The sequence below is a fragment of the Apus apus genome, chromosome 23 (assembly GCF_020740795.1).
Source record: "Apus apus isolate bApuApu2 chromosome 23, bApuApu2.pri.cur, whole genome shotgun sequence".
Lineage (NCBI taxonomy): Eukaryota > Metazoa > Chordata > Aves > Apodiformes > Apodidae > Apus > Apus apus.
Window position 1 is genome coordinate 3,502,322 of NC_067304.1, and position 19,725 is coordinate 3,522,046.

Genomic DNA, 19,725 nt, shown 5'->3' on the forward strand with positions numbered 1-19,725 from the left:
TGCCGGGCCCCTGCCTCCCCTGCCAGGCTTCTGCTGCGAGGCTGGAAATAACCCGCTTTGATTTCTCCCTTTTGTCTCCTGGCAGCCGTTAGGGAACAAGCAGCTGGCCTTCCAGCAGCAGCTCCTGCAGATGCAGCAGCTCCAGCAGCAGCACCTGTTAAACCTGCAGCGCCAGGGGCTGGTGAGCCTCCCACCGGGGCAGGGCACTGTGCCCCTGCAGACCCTGCCCCAAGGTAAGGACCCCGTTCCGAGACAGTGGGTGCACTGGGGGGACCCTGTGGCTGCAGCTTCTCCTACTCCAGGTGAGGGAGGGCTGGGGAGGCAGCTGGGGTGTTGCTTTTCTTGATGAGCCCGTCTAAAGTTTGGGGCCTGATTGTGCTAATGGCTGGAGTAGCCCAGGAGAGTATGAGCTGGGGTGTGTGCAGAATTGGGTCTCCAGCAGCCTCTTGCCAGGGGGGTGCTGGGGTGTGGGGAGCTGGGGTCTCCTTCCCTCTGGGTGCAGCTCTGCAGGCAGCTTGTTTTGGACTCCGTGATGGGGGTTTGCAGCCTTTCCCCCAGCTGCCAGCACAGAGGGCTGCACCCAGCCTCGGGTGATGTTTTCCCAGTGCACAGTTTGTCCTGGGGTGCCTGAGCTTTGGCTGCACTGGCTGGGCAGGGAGGGAGCCCGGAGGTCCTGAGCCAGCCTGGTGCATGGTGCCAGTGGGTGCTGCTCCTTCTCCCCACTGACAGTGAGCACTTTCTCCCCACTCTGTAGCTGTGTGTCCCTCAGACCTCCAGCAGCTCTGGAAGGAGGTCACGGCCGCCCAGCCCGTCGAGGACAGCATTAAGCAAGAAGGTCTCGACCTCACCACCAACACCTCCAACTCTACCTCGTTTTCAGCCGCCAAGGTCTCGCCTCCCATTTCCCATCACCCTCTGCCCAATGGACAGAGCACCATGCACACGCCGAGAAGGGACAGGTAGAGCTGGGTTGGGCCCCAGGGCTTTGTGTTTTTACCCCTGGAGGGGTGGAAGGGGCTGGGATCTGTCACCCATGGGGCTGGCAACAGTGTTGGGAGGGCTTGGAAGGGTTGGAGGGGTTTCTGCCCACCCCATAAACAAGTCCTGTCACTGTTTTGCTGTGTGCATGGAAGACAGGGAGCCATTGCTAAAGGTTCTCCAGTGGGTCCCCGAGGGCTGGGCATGGGAACAATGGAGCATTGTGGCTGCCCCATCTGACAGTCCCTCTCTGTCTTCTGTAGCTCTTCCCATGAAGAGACCCCCAGCTCCCACCCACTCTACGGCCACGGAGAGTGCAAGTGGCCTGGCTGCGAAACCCTCTGTGAGGACTTGGGACAGTTTGTCAAGTAAGTTGCTCCCCTTTTTGGGGAAGATTTTTCTGGAGGAAGGAGGAGCTGGGACAACGTGGGGAGTGGGGAGACCCTGAAAATAGGTCCAGACACCCCAAAGTCTGTCTGAGCTGGGGGTCTACATGCGGAAGTAGAAAACACCAGAGGTTGCTGCTAGAGGAGAAGAGACCCAGTGCAGCGGGCAGGCAGCAGGAGAGGGGATTTTGCAGCTCCCCTCCTGGGGGGTGAGAGGAGGGGAGGAAGCAGATGGCGGCGCGGCAGCCCCGCTGACACTGCTTGTGGGCTCCGGCGCTGACTGATTAACTCCGCTGTCGAGGAGCCCTCTGCTAGCGTCAGGGTCAAACAAATTGTTTTCACGCTTCGTCAGAGGTTTACTTAATTAGTTCATTTGCAATTAGATCTCTTTGTAGCTGGGATTTTTAGCAAAGACATCAGAAGGAACTGACGGGCTTGCTTGCTCCTTCCTCCCCCCCCCCCCAGCCCCGTCTCTCTGGCTGTCTGCTCAGCGGCCGAGACGCGCCGGCGCGCGCTTCGCTCCCCGGCAGCCAGGTTTTGGGTTCTTACAAACCGGTCCCATCCGCTGCCCTGCACTCAGGGCTGGATCCAGTGGGAGCATCCCTTGGACTGCGCCGGCCTCCTCGTTCCCTGGGAAGGAGCTGGGAAAAGCCTTGTAGATGAAGCAGCCTGGGGGAGCGTTGCTTAGTGGCCATTGAGCGAGGGAATGAGTCAGGCTCCTGCGTCCTCCTTTCTCTGCCGCTGACTCACGGGGTGAACCCAGATACAGCATCTCCTCCCGCTTCTCCGAGCGTGTTTACATGGCATGGGGCAGATGAGCAAGCTCCAGTTTGGAAGCTGGATCTGGGATGGCCAGGGCCGGGTCGTGGTGCTGGGGGTGCATTGCTGTGCTGGCCAGGGCTGTAGGGTCCCCCTGTCCCACCTGCCTGCTCCCCTAAGCACACCAGGTGCTCGCAGGAGTGAGCTTCCTGTCCTTCTGTCCCCTCTTTGCCCACATCAGCACGTATGGAGGCGTGGGACAGACAGACGGAAGCATTCCAGCTCACAGAGGCTGGGCCCAGCTGCAGTGTGGACCTTGCTTTGAGTCCAGGCACCAGCTTTGAGCCTCCTCTGAGCATCACCTCCATGGAGCAGCTTGGAAAGCTTCAGCGTTGGCGTGGGAAGTGGCAGCTTGTCCTTTGAGCAGTGGCTTATGGGAGGCCTGGGAGGGTTGGTGGGTGACATTTCCATCCCTGCTCAGCACAGCCTAGGCTCTGGATAGCTTTTCCCTGGAGGAAGAGCTGTCCTCTGGGTCTGCTGTGCAGGGAGAAGCTGGGGCTGGGTCCAGCCGTGGCCCTGTAGAGCCAGCTGAGGCACTGGCAGGGGTTGCTCACGTACAGGCTTGGCAGCTGGTCCCAGTTACCCAACTTGTTTGTGCAAGTTGGGGCTGGAAGTCTCTCACAAACAGCTGGGTGAGACTCCCGCCGTCTTCCACATCCGGACTGAGGGTAGATAATCCTGAGGCACCTTCTCCTGGGATGTCTCAGCAGAAATATCTCAGTCTTGGTGCTGGAGAATGTTGGCCCACGGCCCTGGGATTCCTGTGTGTTTCCCAGTGTCGGGTGCCACCTTTAGGGGTGTTCCTGGGGTGGCCCTGGTAGTTTGCTTTGCCACCCAATGTCCCTATCCAACCTGTCCCACTCCCCCACTGAGGACCCCGTAGGTTTGCACTCACTTCAGCAAGGATCTGGCCCAGATGTGTGACATCTTCAAGGCTGGATGTGTCCCCAGGCTGCGGCTTTGCTGGGTCCAGGAGTGAGGACACCCACAAGGCAATGCCAGGATGTCCCTGGCTCTGCAGCAAGTGGCATCCCTGTCACCTGCTGCTCACCTCTGCCAGGTGTCCTTCCCCTCCCTGAGAAAGTGGGAGGGCAGTGAGGAGCAAAGGTCCTTGTGCTTTACAAACATAAAGTACCTTATAAACATAAGGTACAAAAGCAGTAGGATGAGAAGCACCCTGGAAATGTCACCTTCTGCCTTTGGGGGTTTCCTCAGAGGGTGTAAGTAAACCTTCCTAATGCCACCTTTGTCCTGGAAACCTGCTCCTCGGGTTCTCCTGGGTGTCTCCTGCCAGCAGCCTTCTCCAGGACTTCCCATCAACCACTGGCTACTCCTAAACACCATGGGCCTGCCCTGGGACTACCACAGACAGGGCTGGTTGTGTATGGCCGTCCTCCAGCCCTGGCAGGAGACATAGCCCAGTCTCCTTGGCCACCTTCGTGCCTCAGTTTCCTTTCTGCTCATTGCACTTTGGGCAGCAGTGCCAGAGCATCCCTGGCATGGGCAGTGCCTCATGTTTGCATGTTGGGGCTGATCCCAGGTGTGGCCCCAGCAGAGGGGCCACATTTTGGGCACATCCAGACATAAACCTCCATGTTCTCCTCCCCAGACACCTCAATACAGAACATGCACTTGATGATCGAAGCACGGCCCAGTGTCGAGTCCAGATGCAAGTGGTACAGCAGCTGGAAATACAGGTGGGTACTGCACCAGCCTCCAAGGACATGGGCTTAAAAAGCTTTCCAATCTCCTTTCCAAATCCATGTGCTGTGCCTTGGCTGCTCTCTGCAGGAGGTGGTTAACAAGGTCAGGGACCATAGTGAAATAACTAGCCACCCCAGGGAGCTCATTTTCATCATCCTTCCCAGGAGTGCTGGCCATGTGCCACGTCCTGGAGGTCAAGACCTCTGGGACCCTCAAACTGCTTCCCTCTCCCGTACCAGCACCCCTGCAAAATTAGGATAAGGCTGGAGGGACTAGCTATTCCTCCTGCCTAAAGTGTCCCTTTGGGTACAAGGAGATGTCACAGGTCTGGAAGGCACATGCTGCCTGGGGGGATGGGAGCTGTGCCCCAGCCCTTGTGCCCAGATGTTCTGCCTCAGCCAGAGCCACAGGGCTTCTGGGCTCTCTGGAAACCAGGTCACTTATTTTGGTGGCTGAGCATGGTCTTTGGAGCCCAACTTCAGGGATGCTATTTTTGGAAAGCCAGTTCTTTAAATAGTACCTTTCCCAGTGTCTCCAACTCCCTCGTGTTGTGTGTAATTTGGTTAATAGAGAAGGGAGGAGGGAAAATGGGAGGAAAATGGAGAGTTTTTATCTTGGGACTTCAAAGTGGTCAAGGAGGAAAGCAGGATGGGTCAGGGATGTCTGTCAGGGGGCTGCTCACTGAGACCCCCATGGCAGGGTCTGGGTGCCCAGCTGTTGGGCCAAGAGCAGGAGCTCAAGGTGGTTTTGTCCCTTTGCTGTGCTCAGAAATGGGCACCGTGGCAGGGGATGCAGCCCTGGGGCAGAAGGCCACCAAGTGTGGTGGCCTTGGGAGCCTGCAGTCAGAGTGTGAGCAAAGGGGAGGGGGGACACAGCAAAACCTCGGCAGGGGAGGCTGCGAAGCTGCATGATTGCATCCCTGCTCCCCTTCCCTCGCCAGAGCGAGAGGTTGAAAGCAATTACTGGGGCTTAAAGAGGGGAGGGAAAAGGGGGGGAAAAAAAAAATTAAAAAAAAAGAGAAGCTGAAGGGCGAGCAGAAAGCTGTGTGTGCAGAGAGGAGAACCTGCCACCAGAGCTACCAATTATAAAGTTTTCAGCGCAGAGCCCCCGCTGTGCTGGTGGAGAGCGTCTGCATCACGAGGGGAGACCTGTCAGCTCTAATGAGCACCACGACAGCAAGAAAGCACCCGAGCTGCTCCAAACTTGCAGCAAACTCTGCTCAGGCTCCTGCCTTTAACTCCTTCCTCACTCAGCTCCTGGCTCCAGCGCCTGCCTGAGGAGGGGGTTTGGCTGGGCGGGAGTTGGCAGCATGTGGGGATGTGGCTGAGCCCCGAGTTTGAGGGGTGGTGGTGGAAAGGGAAGGTGACGGGAAGGGAGCAGGTGTCAGATCCCATCGCCTTGGTCCCAGCTCAAAATCTCTCCTGGTGCCACAGTGAATATTTCACCCTTCTCTGCACTCTGGGGAGTAAACAGGCGGGAGTGCGCAATTAAAGCGATGTTGCGCGTCCAGGTAGATGGGTGGATGGATGGACAGAGGGGTGGGTGGATGGACAGGGAGCTGCTGGTGAGCAGGAGATGGCAGAGGCTGGAGGAAGGTGAAGGGAACGGGGACCAGGACCCAGAGCACTGGCTGAACAGGTGGAGCTGGAGCAGCGGCAGCCCTGGTGCCCCCCCCGTGAGCACCCCTGCAGAGTCACAGTCCTGCCGAGGCTCTCAGGAGGGCTCAGCATCAGGCAGGAGGTGGCACCTCCACGGTGACTGCCAGCACTGCCTGACTGCTCCCTTCTGCTTCTTGCCTCCCACAGCTGGCAAAGGAGAGCGAGCGTCTCCAAGCAATGATGGCCCATCTTCACATGAGACCTTCAGAGCCAAAGCCTTTCAGCCAACCTGTAAGCGTGTGTCCCCTCCTGCCTTCGTATGTCCTGGCAGCCACCCTTTCCCCCCCCTTTTCCCCTCGCTGCTGGGTGCTGTCCCCTCCATGCCCTGCACATGGTCACCACAGTCCTGCATGGGCTCTCCAGGACAGACATGCCCTGACCATGCTCTAGCACATGTAGCCTGGTCCTTTGTGCTGGCGTAGGGCATCAGGAGTGAAACATAGCCTGTGTCAGCATGTTGTGCTGCTCTGCCAGCTCGGACTTGTGATGGGTGTATCCCATCCCAGAAGTTATACCCTCTCCCATGGATGCATCCCATCCCACAGTCGCATCCTCTCTGGTGGCTGCATCCCCATCCCATGGTTGAATCCCATCCCTGCCCAACCCAGCAAGTTTCCCCCTGCAAGCCCTTCACTTCCTCCTTTGCAGCTTGAGCTCGCTCAGCCCCGCCGAGCTGCCGGCGTGCCGGGGCCTTGCCCAACCTTCTGCCCTCCCATGCAGCTGAACCTGGTCTCCAGTGCCACCCTCTCCAAGAGCACTTCCGACACGTTCCCCGATGGTTTACCTCATCCCCCCACCTCTGCCACGGCGCCCATCACCCCCCTGCGACAGGGCCCCTCCGTCATCAGCTCTTCCACTTTACACAACGTGGGGCCCATTCGCAGGAGAAACTCGGAGAAGTTCTGCACCCCAATATCTTCAGGTGAGCTCCAGGGTGGGGCTCAGCACCCTCCGTTGCACGGTTCCTGATTCCCAAAGTGGGTCCCTTCACCCCCTGCCCCTCTTGTTTCTTGTCCCCTCTCCAGAACTTGCACAGAATCACGAGTTTTACAAAAACGCCGATGTCCGACCGCCCTTCACGTACGCCTCGCTCATCCGGCAGGTGAGTGGCTCCCCACACCTCGGGATTCAGCTCTGCACCCCAAGACCTGTCCGCAGGGCACCTTGGGCAAAGCTCCTCAGTCCTAAGGGAGCTCCCACACCTGCTGAGCCCCCATTTCTGCCCCTTGTCCCTGGTATCAAACTCGAACAGGGTGTAGCGACTGATGCTCTTGTCCCTCTCTGGTTTCCCAGGCCATCCTGGAGACCCCCGACAGGCAGCTAACGTTGAACGAAATCTATAACTGGTTCACACGGATGTTTGCCTACTTCCGGAGGAACACAGCCACCTGGAAGGTGAGAGCAGCCCTGCTCAGTGCTGTGGGGCTCACCCCGTCCCACCCAGGGTTCACCTCATCCCACCCAGGGCTGCAGGAGATGGTCCAGCTTATCCGGGCACCTGTGGTAAAGGACCAGTTCATTGCACAGCTCTGAAATGGTGCAGGAAATTATTGTGTGGATAAATCCCACGTTTTTGCCCTCTAAAATGCATCCCTGGTCTCTAGGGACACATCATGCATGCAATAGGGTGCAGCAAAGGGCTGTGCTTTAGAAACCCGGGGCTTTCTGGGGAGCTGGGGATAGAGCAGAGCAGGGAGAAGGGCAGAGAAAAGAGTGAGACATTTGAGATAGCAAACAAGGTGAATGATAACCTGGAGGTGGGCAGCATGCTGGAAACAGAAGGTGCTGCAGGTCTCAGTGGTGGCTGCAGATAGGGGTGCTGGTCTGTGGGGACAGAGTGGTGATGGCTTTGGGGACCACCCGTGGCTCTATTGTGGGACCACAAGCAGGTGCCTGTGCCCCTCAGCTCCCCCACCCGGGGTTGGTGCTGTGTAGGTAGGTACTGGGGAAAGGTTTTGGCACCGAGGAGCCTTTGTCACTGGCCTGGGCTGATGTGTGTGTGTTTTGGGGCTGTGTCTTGAGGCTGTGCCCAGGCACTGGGGCTGCTCCTGCCTTGGTTGTTTAGAAATCACCACATCTGAGAGAAGCGAGAAAAGCCATCTGAGAGGAAAGGAGTGGTTGGGAGAAGGAGCAGTTATTGCCCTGGCCAGGAAGGATTTATTTATTGTTTCCTGCTGCACGTATTTTACTAAGACACAGCATTGTCCTGCTCAGGGTAACAAGCAGCAAAGGGACAGAGGGAGACTAACATGTAAGAAAAAATTTAGAATAAGTGAGTTGCAAGTGAGATGGAGCATTTTGAAAGGGTTAAGGGAAGGATCTGTTGTTACTCTGGAGCCCAGGGCCCCCGTGTGTTGCTGCTGCAGATTGGAGCTGCCTGCAGCAGGGGTTTGCTTCTCTGCAGCAAACTTTGGGTGAGTAACAGACGTTTTGGCTCCAAAGTGCTGTGGGTGGGCCCTGGCTTTGGCACGGGCCATCCCGAGCATCCCTGCCTGCCAAGTGGGAGGATGGTGGTGGGAGGGAGCAGGGCAGGAGCAGTTGGGGAGGGGAGGTTCCTGGGCCATTTTTGGTGCTGCCCGTGGCCCAGCGTCAGTCTGGAGTCCCCCTCACGGCACGCGGGAGGCACTGCAAGCTGAGCATCCCCGGGAGCATCCCTGGATCATTCCTGGGAGCATCCCTGGGGTCATTGCTGGCCCCACTGCCCCAGCCAGGGCCTTTGGGACATCCCCCGGGTTGGGGAGATGGTGGGAAATGATGGGGAGTGTTGGGGCAGAGAGCCCAGGGATGCCATCAATGCTCTCAGGACAGTGTCTTGCCACGGGGCAGAGCAGGAGCCATCCAGGGCAGCCTCCTTCCTGCTCCATACCTCAGTCTCCCTTTCTGTGGAATAAAGGCAGGTGAAAATGCCTTTTTCCTTCCTTTTTACTAGCTGAAAGGAATAAATATTTAGGTTTTTTTTCATTTGTGACTACGCCACACCCTGTGTTACCCAAGGGCAGAGTTGATGTCTCAGAGGGGCTTCCCCCAGCCCTTCTGGTTCCCTTTTTTTTTCCTCTTTATTTTTGCTTGTTCCACCACCAAAAAATGTGGTAGGGGGTTACAAAGAGCTGGGGGGGTGCATGACTCCCTTCACAACTTTCAGTGTCCAAGACCAGGCTTCTTTGGAAGGAGGGGGATACACAGGAAAAAATAATGTAATTCCACTCTTTGGAAAACCATCATTTCTGCTGCAGCTTCTCCCTGATCTCCTGCTGTAGCTTCCCCCTGGGATGGAGCAGGGGTGCAGGGGGCCAAGGTGGGTGCCCCATTCCCACAGCAGTGCAGTGTGGGGGTCCACGGGGAGCCCCCCAGCACGGCACAGGGAGCAGGGCTGGGGGTGTAAAGCAAACATCATTAGAAAAGACAAAGATGAGAAGCAAACAGAGCAGCCAAGTCTGGCACTGAACAAATACTCTGTCGAAATACAAAAACCACGTTAGGATGAGGCAAGGACCCATCCCCTGGCATGGGGGGGAGGAGTCCCATGTTGGGCGGGATCTTGCCTAGCACCTCCTCTGTGTCCTGGGGCCAGCACCCTGCTTGTCACCCAGCCCTGGGGATGGGGCATCCCAAGCTCTGGTGATGCAGAATCACATCCTCCCAGTGCTAGGATTTATTTTATCTCCTCTTTTGCCTTTGCAAACACGTACCTGCTGGTGCCTGGAAGCAGGGGTTGTCACTGGGGGGAGAGGGGGGACATGGGGGCTGCCAGGCCAGGGCTGTGTCTCTGTGTGCAGGAAAGGTTTCAGCTTTGCCACACTTCTGCCTTTAATCAGGGCTTTGTTTGGACGAGGAGTCCCGAGTGTGCACAGGAAGGAGGAAGGGGAGCGCAGGGCAGGATCCAGCCCAGGCCAGGGGAGGAAGTTCTGTGTTTGCTGGCCAGAGGACAGGGGTTCAAGGGCAGTGAACAACCCAGCCACAGATGAACCTTAGACCCCCGGGAATGGGCAGAGAGATGGTGCAAGTACAGAGCTGGGCTTGGGGGCTCATCCTGCTCCATCACTGGCCTGAGAGTACAGGGGTGTCTGGGGTTCCCACTGGCTTCCAGCTCCCTGAGATGTCTGCCCAGTGCTGAGTGTGACCAGACCCTCCTCTCTGGGTGATGCCAGCCCAGGGGCTGAGGACAAGGGATGCCTCAGTCCCCAGGACAAGGCATGTCCTAGCCAGAGCATATGGGCTGGTCCCTGGAGACCCAGCTCTGCCCCACACCCAGCATCACCTGAGGAGCCAGGTCAGCTGCTGACCAGCAGGTTTCTGGTGTGACTCAGGGGTTCCCAGTTCCCATCAGACAGCACCAACTGTGCATGAATCTCTCACCCCACAAACCAGCTCTGGGGAGCTTGTAAAGTTTCCTCTTTGGGCTGGCTCTCCTGTCCCCACTGCTGGCCAGTGTGTGACCTGGCTCTCACTGGGGCCATCACAGCAGCGTGGGAGACAGTGGCACAGCTGGGGACACTGGAGCGGGCACAAAGGATGGATGGATGGATGGATGGATGGATGGATGGATGGATGGATGGATGGATGGATGGATGGATGGAGGTCAAGGGAAGGAGCCCATCTTTAGTTTTGTCCTAAATGAAAAGCAAAAGGGGGTTCAGTGCGATGTGATGAGTTTCTGGGAACTCTTACTTCCCAGCACAGAGGGGGCTCAGTCCTTGTGTCTCCTTTTGCCTTGTTGTGTTGGCCAGCTCCTTTGTTTATACAGCCCCTGTTCGACCTTTTAAATTGCTGTTAATGTTTTAGCGTAACGAATTAGTCTCTCATCACGAATCAGGACTCGAAGTAAAAAAAAAAAAAAAAATTTAAAAAAAAAACCCTCCGAGGCCAACTTCCTGAAATTGGGGTCATTCTCATTTGCAAGGCAGAGAATCTGAGAACCTTAATGCAAGGAAATTTATTCAAAGGCAGAGCCCCGGCGTGATTAGGCCCTTTGTAATTATAGCTCGGAGAGATTCCACTCCAGCCTCCTGCCTCCCTCATGGATTAGCAAGTGAGTCGGAAAAATACACAGGATTTAATTAGAGGCAAATTAAAATTGGTAATGAAATAGGGGCAGTAGCAAATGGCAGGGAGTTGGAAGGGGAAAAGGGAGCTGGTATCTCTCGGGGCTGCGCTGTCTGCCTACGTGTGTGTCTCTTTATTTTACATTTAGAAATGTAAAGATGGTCGATGTAAAGAAGAAAGGGAGGGAAAGGGCCAAAAAGGGAGGGTGGGGGAAAGAAAAAGAAAGGAAAAGATTAGCTGGCTTTGCTGAGCATCACCGAGCGAGCTGTGGTGGAGAGGGTGGCTCTGCTCCCGGGTCCTTGATGGTGTGGCTTGTCCCTTGTCCCATGCTGTCCCCATCTTCCTCAATGTCTGGCCGAGGGCCACAAAATGGGGTCATGTCCCATGTGCAGCTCAGGGCCTCAACTCCTGAAGCTTCTCAGTGCTGAGGGGGTGAGCGAGTGTTTGCAGCATCCCCGGGTGGCTTTGCGGAGCGTTTGGCTGTAGACAAGGTGGGCATGGCCGGGACAGCCTGGAACCATAGGGACCTGCAGGGGCTGGGTGAGGAGGAGGACAGGGAGGAAGAGGAGGGGTCCGGGCAGGGGGCGAGGGACGTGCCAGTGAGCTCTCCTGCCCTCTCTGCCCACAGAACGCTGTTCGCCACAACCTGAGCCTGCACAAGTGCTTCGTGCGCGTGGAGAACGTCAAGGGAGCCGTCTGGACTGTCGACGAGCACGAGTACCAAAAGCGAAGGCCACCAAAGATGACAGGGTGGGTCCTCTGCTCCTATGGGAGACTGCCTGGGAGCTGCTCTGACACTCACCTCTGCCCCCAGACCCCTTGTCCTTGGTCCAGAAGGGCTCAGCTGAGCATTGTTCCACTTTCTCTTTTTCTGCAGGAGTCCAACTTTAGTCAAAAACATGATTTCAGGACTCGGTTACGGAGCACTTAATGCAAGTTACCAGGTAAGGACCTAATCCCATCCCTGGTGGGGATGCAGGGGCACTTAAACCTTCACCAGTCCTCAATCCCATTTTCTGTCATGGTCTCACATCCTCCATGCCTCTTTGTGTTGCAGGCTGCACTGGCAGAGAGCAGCTTCCCACTGCTGAACAGCCCCACCATGATCAACACCAGCTCGGCCAGCGGGATGCTGCACGTGGGCCACGACGACGTGAGCAGCACCGTGGAGCAGGTCAACAGCAATGGCAGCAACAGCCCCCGCCTGTCCCCGCAGCAGTACAGGTCAGCCTGGCTGGGGGCAAGGGGCTGGTGGGCATTACTGGGCTGCTGGAGGGTTTGGAGCTAAAGGATGGTGGCACATCAGGAGTTGCTTGTTGCCTCCTGTGGCTCCTTTCCCCTGGGTGAGGAGCAGCGTGAGGAAGGAGGGGGTTTGGAGCAAAAGCTTGGTGGGGTTGTGACCAAAGGGACCATCTCCCCAAGGCTAAAGGCTTCCCTCCCCACAGCCATCCAGTGCACGTGAAGGAGGAACCAGCTGAGGCAGAGGATGACAGCAGACCCGTCTCCCTGATGGCCACCACCAACCAGAATGTGACGATTCCCGACGACAGGGACCTGGAGGAGGAGCTGCCGGTGGAAGACTTGTCCTAAGGACCCCTTCCTCCTCCCCACCGAGGGGCAAACCCTTCCCACCCTCCCGGCCGGAGACCAAGCGATAGCTCCCACCTCCCCAAGGTGACCTTCGGCGTTAACCCCTTTTTTAAAGGCACTTCCACAGAGCAAAAGGGTTTCCTTGGTGCAACAACCTGTTGCTGACGGCGCGTCCCTCACGCTCCCCACTGCCCCGCGCCGCCGCCCCAGTGACTGACCCACCCTTGCCGCGGGGGATGACACGAGAAGCAAAAACCCAAGAGCTGGACTTTTTCTCCCCTTCTCCCTTGGTTAGTGACTGGTGAACGAGGATGGTAGGTTGTTTCTGTCTGAAATGGTCCCTCCTTCCTTCCCCGGGCACGTGGAAGGCACCTCTGTCCCCTCTTCTGCTCTGCCACCTGGTGATGCTCCGGGCTCTGCCAGCGACCGCCCTGGGGAGGGAAGGCAACGGCAGGAACCCGCCGTGGTCTCTCCATCCCCCAGTGGGTTTTGCACTAGGAGGGACCGTGGACCCTGCCCACATGCTGCCTCCACCCAGCTTTGGGGGAAGAAACAGCAGAAATGGGGACGAGTCCTCTGCCACGGTCTGGATGTTGGGCTTGCATCGTTCTCGCGGCTGGGGAAGGACGAGGACTGTCGCATTGGTGGGACTTTGTCCCCTTTGCTTTGTCACCTCCAGCAGGTTGCTAAACCATCTGGCAAGCAGAGCAGCCCACCCTGGGTTGGCTGCCCTCCCTGAGCCCCCCAGTCCTGCTGGTGTTGGGGCAGATGGCACCCAGCAGTGACAACTGTCCCCAGCCACCTGCCAGCTCTGGGCAGCGAGGACACAGCTCCCTGCTTCCTGTCAACATCAGCTGCAGCAGGCGACACCTCTCCCAGTGCATTTGTGGATGGCTGGTGGCCTAACTTCCACTTCAGGGAAAGGCCCCTGGTCCCCTGCACTCCCAGTTCCTCCTCTGAAGCCAGGACAAGCTCTCTGAGGACGGGCAATGGCACAGGGAGGCAGCAAAGCCGACCCCGGTGAAACCCCACGGCCTTGATCCTGGCCGTGGCCGGCGAGCTGAGCCTGCTGCCACCAGGGCTCCTGCTTCCATCTTTTCCTTTTTGTTATCCTTTTGTGTGTGTGTGTGTGCATCCAGATGGGAAGATACCAAAAGATTTTTAGACGCAGAAGGTCCGTAGTTCAGGTGAACAGATGGTATTGATGCCAAAAAAAAAAAAAAAATTAATAATAATGAGAACAACACAACCAAACAGCCCTCTGCTCCCTGCTCTTTCTTTCCGTGGTGGTGATGTGGGTACCCTGCGCTGGGCTCCTCCCAGCTGGCAGCAGCAGCCTCTCCTGTGCTGGCCTCAGGGACCAGCACCTTTCCTGGCGTGGCTGGGCTGGTGCTCTGGCTGTGCTGGCACTCAGCGGGATCTCAGGGGACTTGCTCAGATGGATGTGGAGCTGCTCTTGTTTTTGAGCCCAGCTCCAGGCTTTCCTGAAGCCATCCTGAGTGCTGCTCCATCCCTCCCTGTGCCTGGTGCTCTGGGATGAAACACTGGCAGTGGGGGCTGCCCCAGCACATGGCCCCCAGCCCCATGCCAGGGTCGTGGTACCAGGAGCTTTGTTTTGGGTTGAAAATGCAACATTCAGCTGTGGGTCCTGGCAGGTTGTGCTTGTGTGTCCCCATGTGTCACCTCTATGATGTCCCCAGGGGGCTTTCAGCCCTGTGGCACGTGTCCCCAGGGCGAGCCCATGCCTCGGGTCACCCCAGCACATCCCTTTCACTGCCTGTTGCATCCTTGGTACCCAGGTGCCTGCGGAGGTGGGGTGACCCTGGTTACCCCTGCAGCCATCGAGACCCTTGGGGAGCAGGAGCCACCCCAGGGGGGATGCACAGCCTGCTGGGGGCTACTAACAGAAGTCACCAACAATCCCCCCCTGCCAGCTGGTCCTGCAGAGAGGCCCTTTCCCTAAAATCCCAGAAAATCCTGTGGAACCCGCTCCCCCCCGCGGTGCTGGGCCCAGCCTTCACTAGGTGTCTCCACTCGCCCCGGCTTTGCTGGATCTCCCTCCATCGCTGCTGCCGGAATGAGCGCAGGGAGGAGCTTTGCCGACCCCCCGCGCTGCCCCTCCCGCCTCTCCCGGCTCGTTCCTGGCTCCCTCCAGGCTCTGCCGGACACCAGAGACCCTGCCCGGGCTGGGGAGCACGAACCAAACTCCCACCTCCGAAGCAGCCGTGGGAGTCGGAGGCTCCACGTGTTTTCCCCAAATGCTTGCTTCTTTCTTTCTTCCTTTCTTTCTTCCTTTCTTTCTTCCTTTCTTTCTTCCTTTCTTTCTTCCTTTCTTTCTTCCTTTCTTTCTTCCTTTCTTTCTTCCTTTCTTTCTTCCTTTCTTTCTTCCTTTCTTTCTTCCTTTCTTTCTTCCTTTCTTTCTTCCTTTCTTTCTTCCTTCCTTTCTTCCTTCCTTTCTTCCTTCCTTTCTTCCTTCCTTTCTTCCTTTCTTCCTTCCTTTCTTCCTTCCTTTCTTCCTTCCTTTCTTCCTTCCTTTCTTCCTTCCTTTCTTCCTTCCTTTCTTCCTTCCTTTCTTCCTTCCTTCCTTTCTTCCTTCCTTTCTTCCTTCCTTCTTTCCTTCCTTCCTTCTTTTATTTTTTCTTTTCCAGTCTTTTCATTTTAAGTTATTATTCTAACCAAGTTTACAGCTGCTGCAGGCAGGTGTTGCTGGAGGGAGGTTGGTGTTGCTCATTGCTGCTTGACTTGTAGGAAGGAGCAGGGAGGGATGTTGGGGTGCAGCCCCCCCAGGCCTGCTGGTGACCCTCGGGGAGGGAATCGCCCCCCTCCATCCAGGCTTTTGGGTTTTTGGGTCACATCTCCCACCAAGGGGTGGTTGTGGCTCTCTATGGCAATGCCAGCACCTGGTTGTCACCCTTTGTGCTGCTGCATTGTGTCTGGGACATCCTGGTGGCCCTGGGGAGGAACCACCTGGGCTTGGACTGGGAATGATGTGGCCTCATAGTGGTGCACTACGAGTACTGGTGTGTTTCATGCTTTCCATGGAACAGGAGGTTTTGCAACCTTATGCAGGAGGGCACAGCTGGTGCTGCAGGGGCTCCCATGGGTGCAGGAGCTGCTGTGCTGGTGGGTGGTGGGTGCTGCAGCCCCGGCTCCCCCCACTGCTGGGGATGCTTCACTGGAGGGTCCTTCCTCACATCCACGGGTCTGTGCTTGGGACCAGTTTGGGATCACTGGTTCAGTAGTGTTTGCTCTTCCTGGGCCCCTTCTCCTCCCCTTCCTCGTGCTCTTCATTTTTAGCAGCTCTACAAACCCCCTGTTGTTTTTCTACATGTGAGCAAAATCCCAGTGGTCCAGGCAGGAAGCACACCCAGCGAGCCCTCCTGCACCCACAGCAGTTCCAGCTCAGGGGGGGATTTATTTTTTTTTTAAAGCTTTTCCAGAGGTACGAACATCCCCAAAATGCCTCCCAGAGCTGGGACAACCCCAAAATGCCTCCAGAGCCCCTTGGGCCCAGCCAAAATCCCTGTATACCATCCTTCCATCACCCCCAGCCTCCCTGAGGACAACCTGGCACCTTTCCCTCCACCTTCCTATAGGTCATTAGCCACCATCCTGGCTCTGAAGAACATTATATATATATTATATATATTATATATATATTTTATATATATATATATATATATATATATAAAAATAAATATAGAAATAAAAAGGAGGTTCTTTTCTTTAAACACATGCACAGGTTTGGGAAATCCTGTGGCTGCAGGTGATGCATCTTCCCTGACCATTGCTGTAATGGGAATCGTGGTGGGTGAATTTCATGGGAAACGTGCCCAGTTTGATACTCGGGTAAATTTTAATTCATTCTCTTACCCCCTGCCCAGCCCAGCTGCCTCTGCAGAGTCCTCGCTGAACCCAGGTGCTGTGTTCCCTCCTGGCCTTGCCTGCACTCACCCCCCACTCACTCCTCTGGTTTATTTTTTGCTGGTTTGAATTTTAACAAAATTCTGTGCATCTTACCTCAATCACAGGCCAGAGGCAGGGAGGGGGGAGGAGGAAGGATAAAGGACCAAACATGATGTGTGGCAGAATTGTATGTCTGTATATATTGAGATATATATATCCTGGGTTTAAACCTACCAACAGGAATTGTTCTTTTGGGTTGTTGAGGTTTTTTTTCTAGATTTTCTTTTTGTTTTATTCCCATTTCTTTCCCCCTCACCCCCAAGTAGTTCTGTGAGGGGAAGGGTTGAGCACCTCTCTGTAAGTAAAGGCATTTCTCTGGTATCTTTCACTGAAGGAATGACTCAGTTTTCCACATTTTTTCTTTATTTTGCTTTTTTTTTTTTCACCCCGAATAGTTTGAATGGGTAGAGCCTGGGGAGAAGGGGGTCAGAAACCAGTGCTTGAAGGGAAGGGTGCTGGTAGCACTGGGGTGCTGCTGGGGAGGTGAAGGGAAAGCAGCAGCTAAACCTGCATTAAACCAAAGGGTTTCTTTGCTTTGTTTACACACCTGGCCAGCCTCACCGCCCAAGAGGATCTCCCTGGATCTAGGTTTTTGTCCTGGAAGAGTTGGGGAAGGTAGGGACAGGCCAGAGCCAGAGGCTTGGGGACCCTCTGCTCCCAAGGCTGCTTGTGATGGCCCCGGGGGGGATGGGGGGACACAAATGCCCAGGCTGGGAGCATCCCCATCCCCTGGGAAGTGCCCACAACCTTCTCCTAATTCCAACCCCCCCCCCCCCCTTTCTTTTTTTTCCCAGTCCTCTTTGGCACTGGGTGGGAAGGGGATGCTGGGGAGGTGGGACGAGGTTTGAGGGGGGCTGGAGGGTGGAGGGGAGGGAGGACGTGTATAAAGTGACCCTTTTCCTCCCGCCTTTGCTGCCGCCTCCCTCGTGCTGTATAAAGGAAATAGCCTTGCTGTGTATTTGTACTCTGAACTTCCGTGTGTCTGCTTTGGCAGACGGTAAACCCTTGTACAGTAGGTCTAGCTGCATGTAATCTGTATGGACAATGGCATTATAAAATGCAATAAAATAAATTACCTATCGTTGCTGCTGTGCTGGCTGCCTCTGTTCTGGTTGGTGACTGACGGGGAGCTGGGACACGCGCGTGGGTTTCAAGTACAATCCCCTCCAAGCCCCAGGGGGACAGAGGCACAAAGAGGGGACCTGGCAGCACCCACCCGGTGCCTTCGACCTCTCCAGGTGCTGACACTGCATCCCGGAAACCTGGAAAGTGCTGGAATTTTCCCTGAAGTGCTGGTGGCAGGACAGGGCCCTGCCAGCCCTCTGCAGAGCCTGGCTCCTGCAGCTGGGATGGAGCAACAGCCCAGTTCTCCCTGGGGCAACAACGACCAAGGAGGCAGCTTCCCAGTGGCTCAGTACCCACAGCCAGGGGACTGGAGGATTGTTCAGAAGACCTTGGTGCTCATCGAGGCTCCAAAAGCAGGCCCAGGTTTGCAGCCTCAATATCTGCCCCTTCAAAACAAAAAAAAAAAGTGAAGTTTTGGCACCCCCTCAGGGTATTGACTTCCCAGGGCATCAGGGCTTCACCATCAGGAGCTTTTGGCTATTGCATTCTTTTATTATTTTTTTCTTTAATATCCTTGCTCTGAGTCCCAGCCAGAGCTGCAGCAGCACAGGGGACAGGGATGAGGACAGGACAGGGCAGAGAGCAGATTCCAGCCACCCCTGCGGGCCCTGGCCTCCCTGCAGCCCCCCAGTTGGCAGCCCAGCTTGCTGGCTGCCTCCCAGCTGTGTCTAGACCCTGCCAATATTAATAGTCTGTTACATCCCCTTTCCCTCTGCTGCTCCATCTCAGCCAAACTTGCTTAATCTTTTTTCCAGTGGCCCTTTTCCAAAGCTCCTGGAACCACAGCCAGCTCGCCGGTGGCTTCCTGGGGTGCCCAGAATGTGCCTCCACCAGCCCCTCACCCCGGGGGGTGGGCCCAGGGGGGGCCTGAGCCAGCACCCATGGGTGCACAAAAGGCAGAGAGGCCAATGTCCCCATTCTCCAGCAGCTCCCACAGGGAGAGCACAGAGGGTCAGTCACTTGGGGGAGCATGTGGCTTTGATGGATTTAACACTTGGAGAAAGAGCTTTTAACTTTTAAACTAGAATATTTCTTTTCTTGTTTCTTTTCTCTTTTTTGATGTGTGGTTTTTTTTTTCCTCTTGATAAGGACATGAAAGCTGCCTTGGTTTGATTGCTAAACCAGTACATGGGTGGGGGGAAGAGACTGGGACCACCCTCTTCTCCCCGTCTGCTCCTGGCTGCAGAGCAGCTCCATGCACCCACAAAACAGTGGCAGGAGGCAGCCACCCCTCTGCTCCCCTTCCCTCTCTGGTGCTCTGGAGCCCATATCCTGAAGGATCCCACCACCACCACCACCCCAGCCCTGGTGAGCTCCATGCTTTGCCCCAAATCCAGCAGAGTTTCACATATCCCTTAAGCCTGGGGTTTGTTGCCGGGAGCAGAGCCCCCAGCTGGGGGCATCAAGCTGGCACGGCTTTTCAGAAGAACAAAAGAAGGAGGGAGTGTTTGTGGTCAGTTTGGTTTTGGTTTGGTTTGCTGGGTTTTTTTCCAAAGTGAGCGTTAAGGAATTGCAACAACCAGGGCCAGGAAGGGTTGTGGCCAAAGCTTTCTGGCTCTGAGGTTTGCTCTCCTCACTGAGCTGCTGATGTCTTAGGGGAGGTCAGTGGTCCATGGGTCTGAATCCCCCCTACCCCAGGACCAGGGCACACACAGAGCCCTCTGCTCTGCAATGATCACCCATCCCAGTGGGTTTTCACCCTGCTTTTACCTCCCTTCTGCACCTGTTTTGCTTCCCCAGTTTCTCGGTGGGGCTGGAGACTCCTGCAGCACCTGAGGGCCCTGCCTGGAGGCTGCTGGAGGAGTTCCTGGAAGAACAGCCCTCCAATATACTTTGTGCAGCTGATTTAACTTTTCTCTTGCCCCTCACACAGGGATGTTATTCCCTGCGGAGAGACCATAATACCAGCATCACATTGTGTCTGGAGCAAGGCACAAGCTGTGGCCAGGGGCTGAGCCCCCTGCACTGGGTGTCTCCAAAAGCAGTGGGAAGAATAATTGTGACTTCACTGGCCAGGAGGGAAAAGACCAGGAATGGGAAGGGTGGGTGCTGGCTGGGTGTAAGCACCCACTGCTGCCACCTCAGCCTCTCTGAAAGCCTCTGTACAGAAACCTGGACCATCAGGGCTGCAGGTCCCCCCACCACAGGATGGGGAGGGAAGACAAAGGGGCCTTATTGGTGCCTGCAGCAAGATCTGACTGCCTGCAGTGCCCCGGGGTGGCTGGGAACCCCCGCCATGATGAGGAACCCCTTCCAGGGCAGCCAAAGCAGGTGGTCACCCCCACCCCAAAACCAAATCTGCTCTTCTGAACCTGCCCAGAAACATGCTGAGCATCAGCCCCAGAGACACTGTCCCTGTGCAGGGATGGTGCTGCTGTCACCTCCCCATCCCTGGATGCACCCGTATCCTCCTCAGCAGTGCCCTTCTTCGTGCCTCAGTTTCCTTCCCCACAAAA

At 56.2% G+C, this 19,725-nt stretch overlaps 1 protein-coding gene across 3 annotated transcripts in view; it reads left to right on the plus strand.

Moving 5' to 3' along the window:
- FOXP4 (forkhead box P4) overlaps positions 1–13,435 on the plus strand; it is a 60,062-nt gene extending 46,627 nt beyond the window's left edge. For all 3 annotated transcript variants that reach the window (XM_051638936.1, XM_051638935.1, XM_051638937.1), the window contains 12 exons: positions 86–233; positions 755–959; positions 1,242–1,346; positions 3,793–3,880; positions 5,693–5,776; positions 6,266–6,467; positions 6,571–6,647; positions 6,839–6,940; positions 11,217–11,338; positions 11,466–11,532; positions 11,646–11,812; positions 12,034–13,435. In XM_051638936.1, coding sequence (XP_051494896.1) covers positions 86–233; positions 755–959; positions 1,242–1,346; positions 3,793–3,880; positions 5,693–5,776; positions 6,266–6,467; positions 6,571–6,647; positions 6,839–6,940; positions 11,217–11,338; positions 11,466–11,532; positions 11,646–11,812; positions 12,034–12,178 — 1,512 coding nt within the window. In that variant the 3' untranslated portion in view covers positions 12,179–13,435. The remainder of the gene's footprint in view (positions 1–85; positions 234–754; positions 960–1,241; positions 1,347–3,792; positions 3,881–5,692; positions 5,777–6,265; positions 6,468–6,570; positions 6,648–6,838; positions 6,941–11,216; positions 11,339–11,465; positions 11,533–11,645; positions 11,813–12,033) is intronic.
- Positions 13,436–19,725: the final 6,290 nt, after the last annotated feature.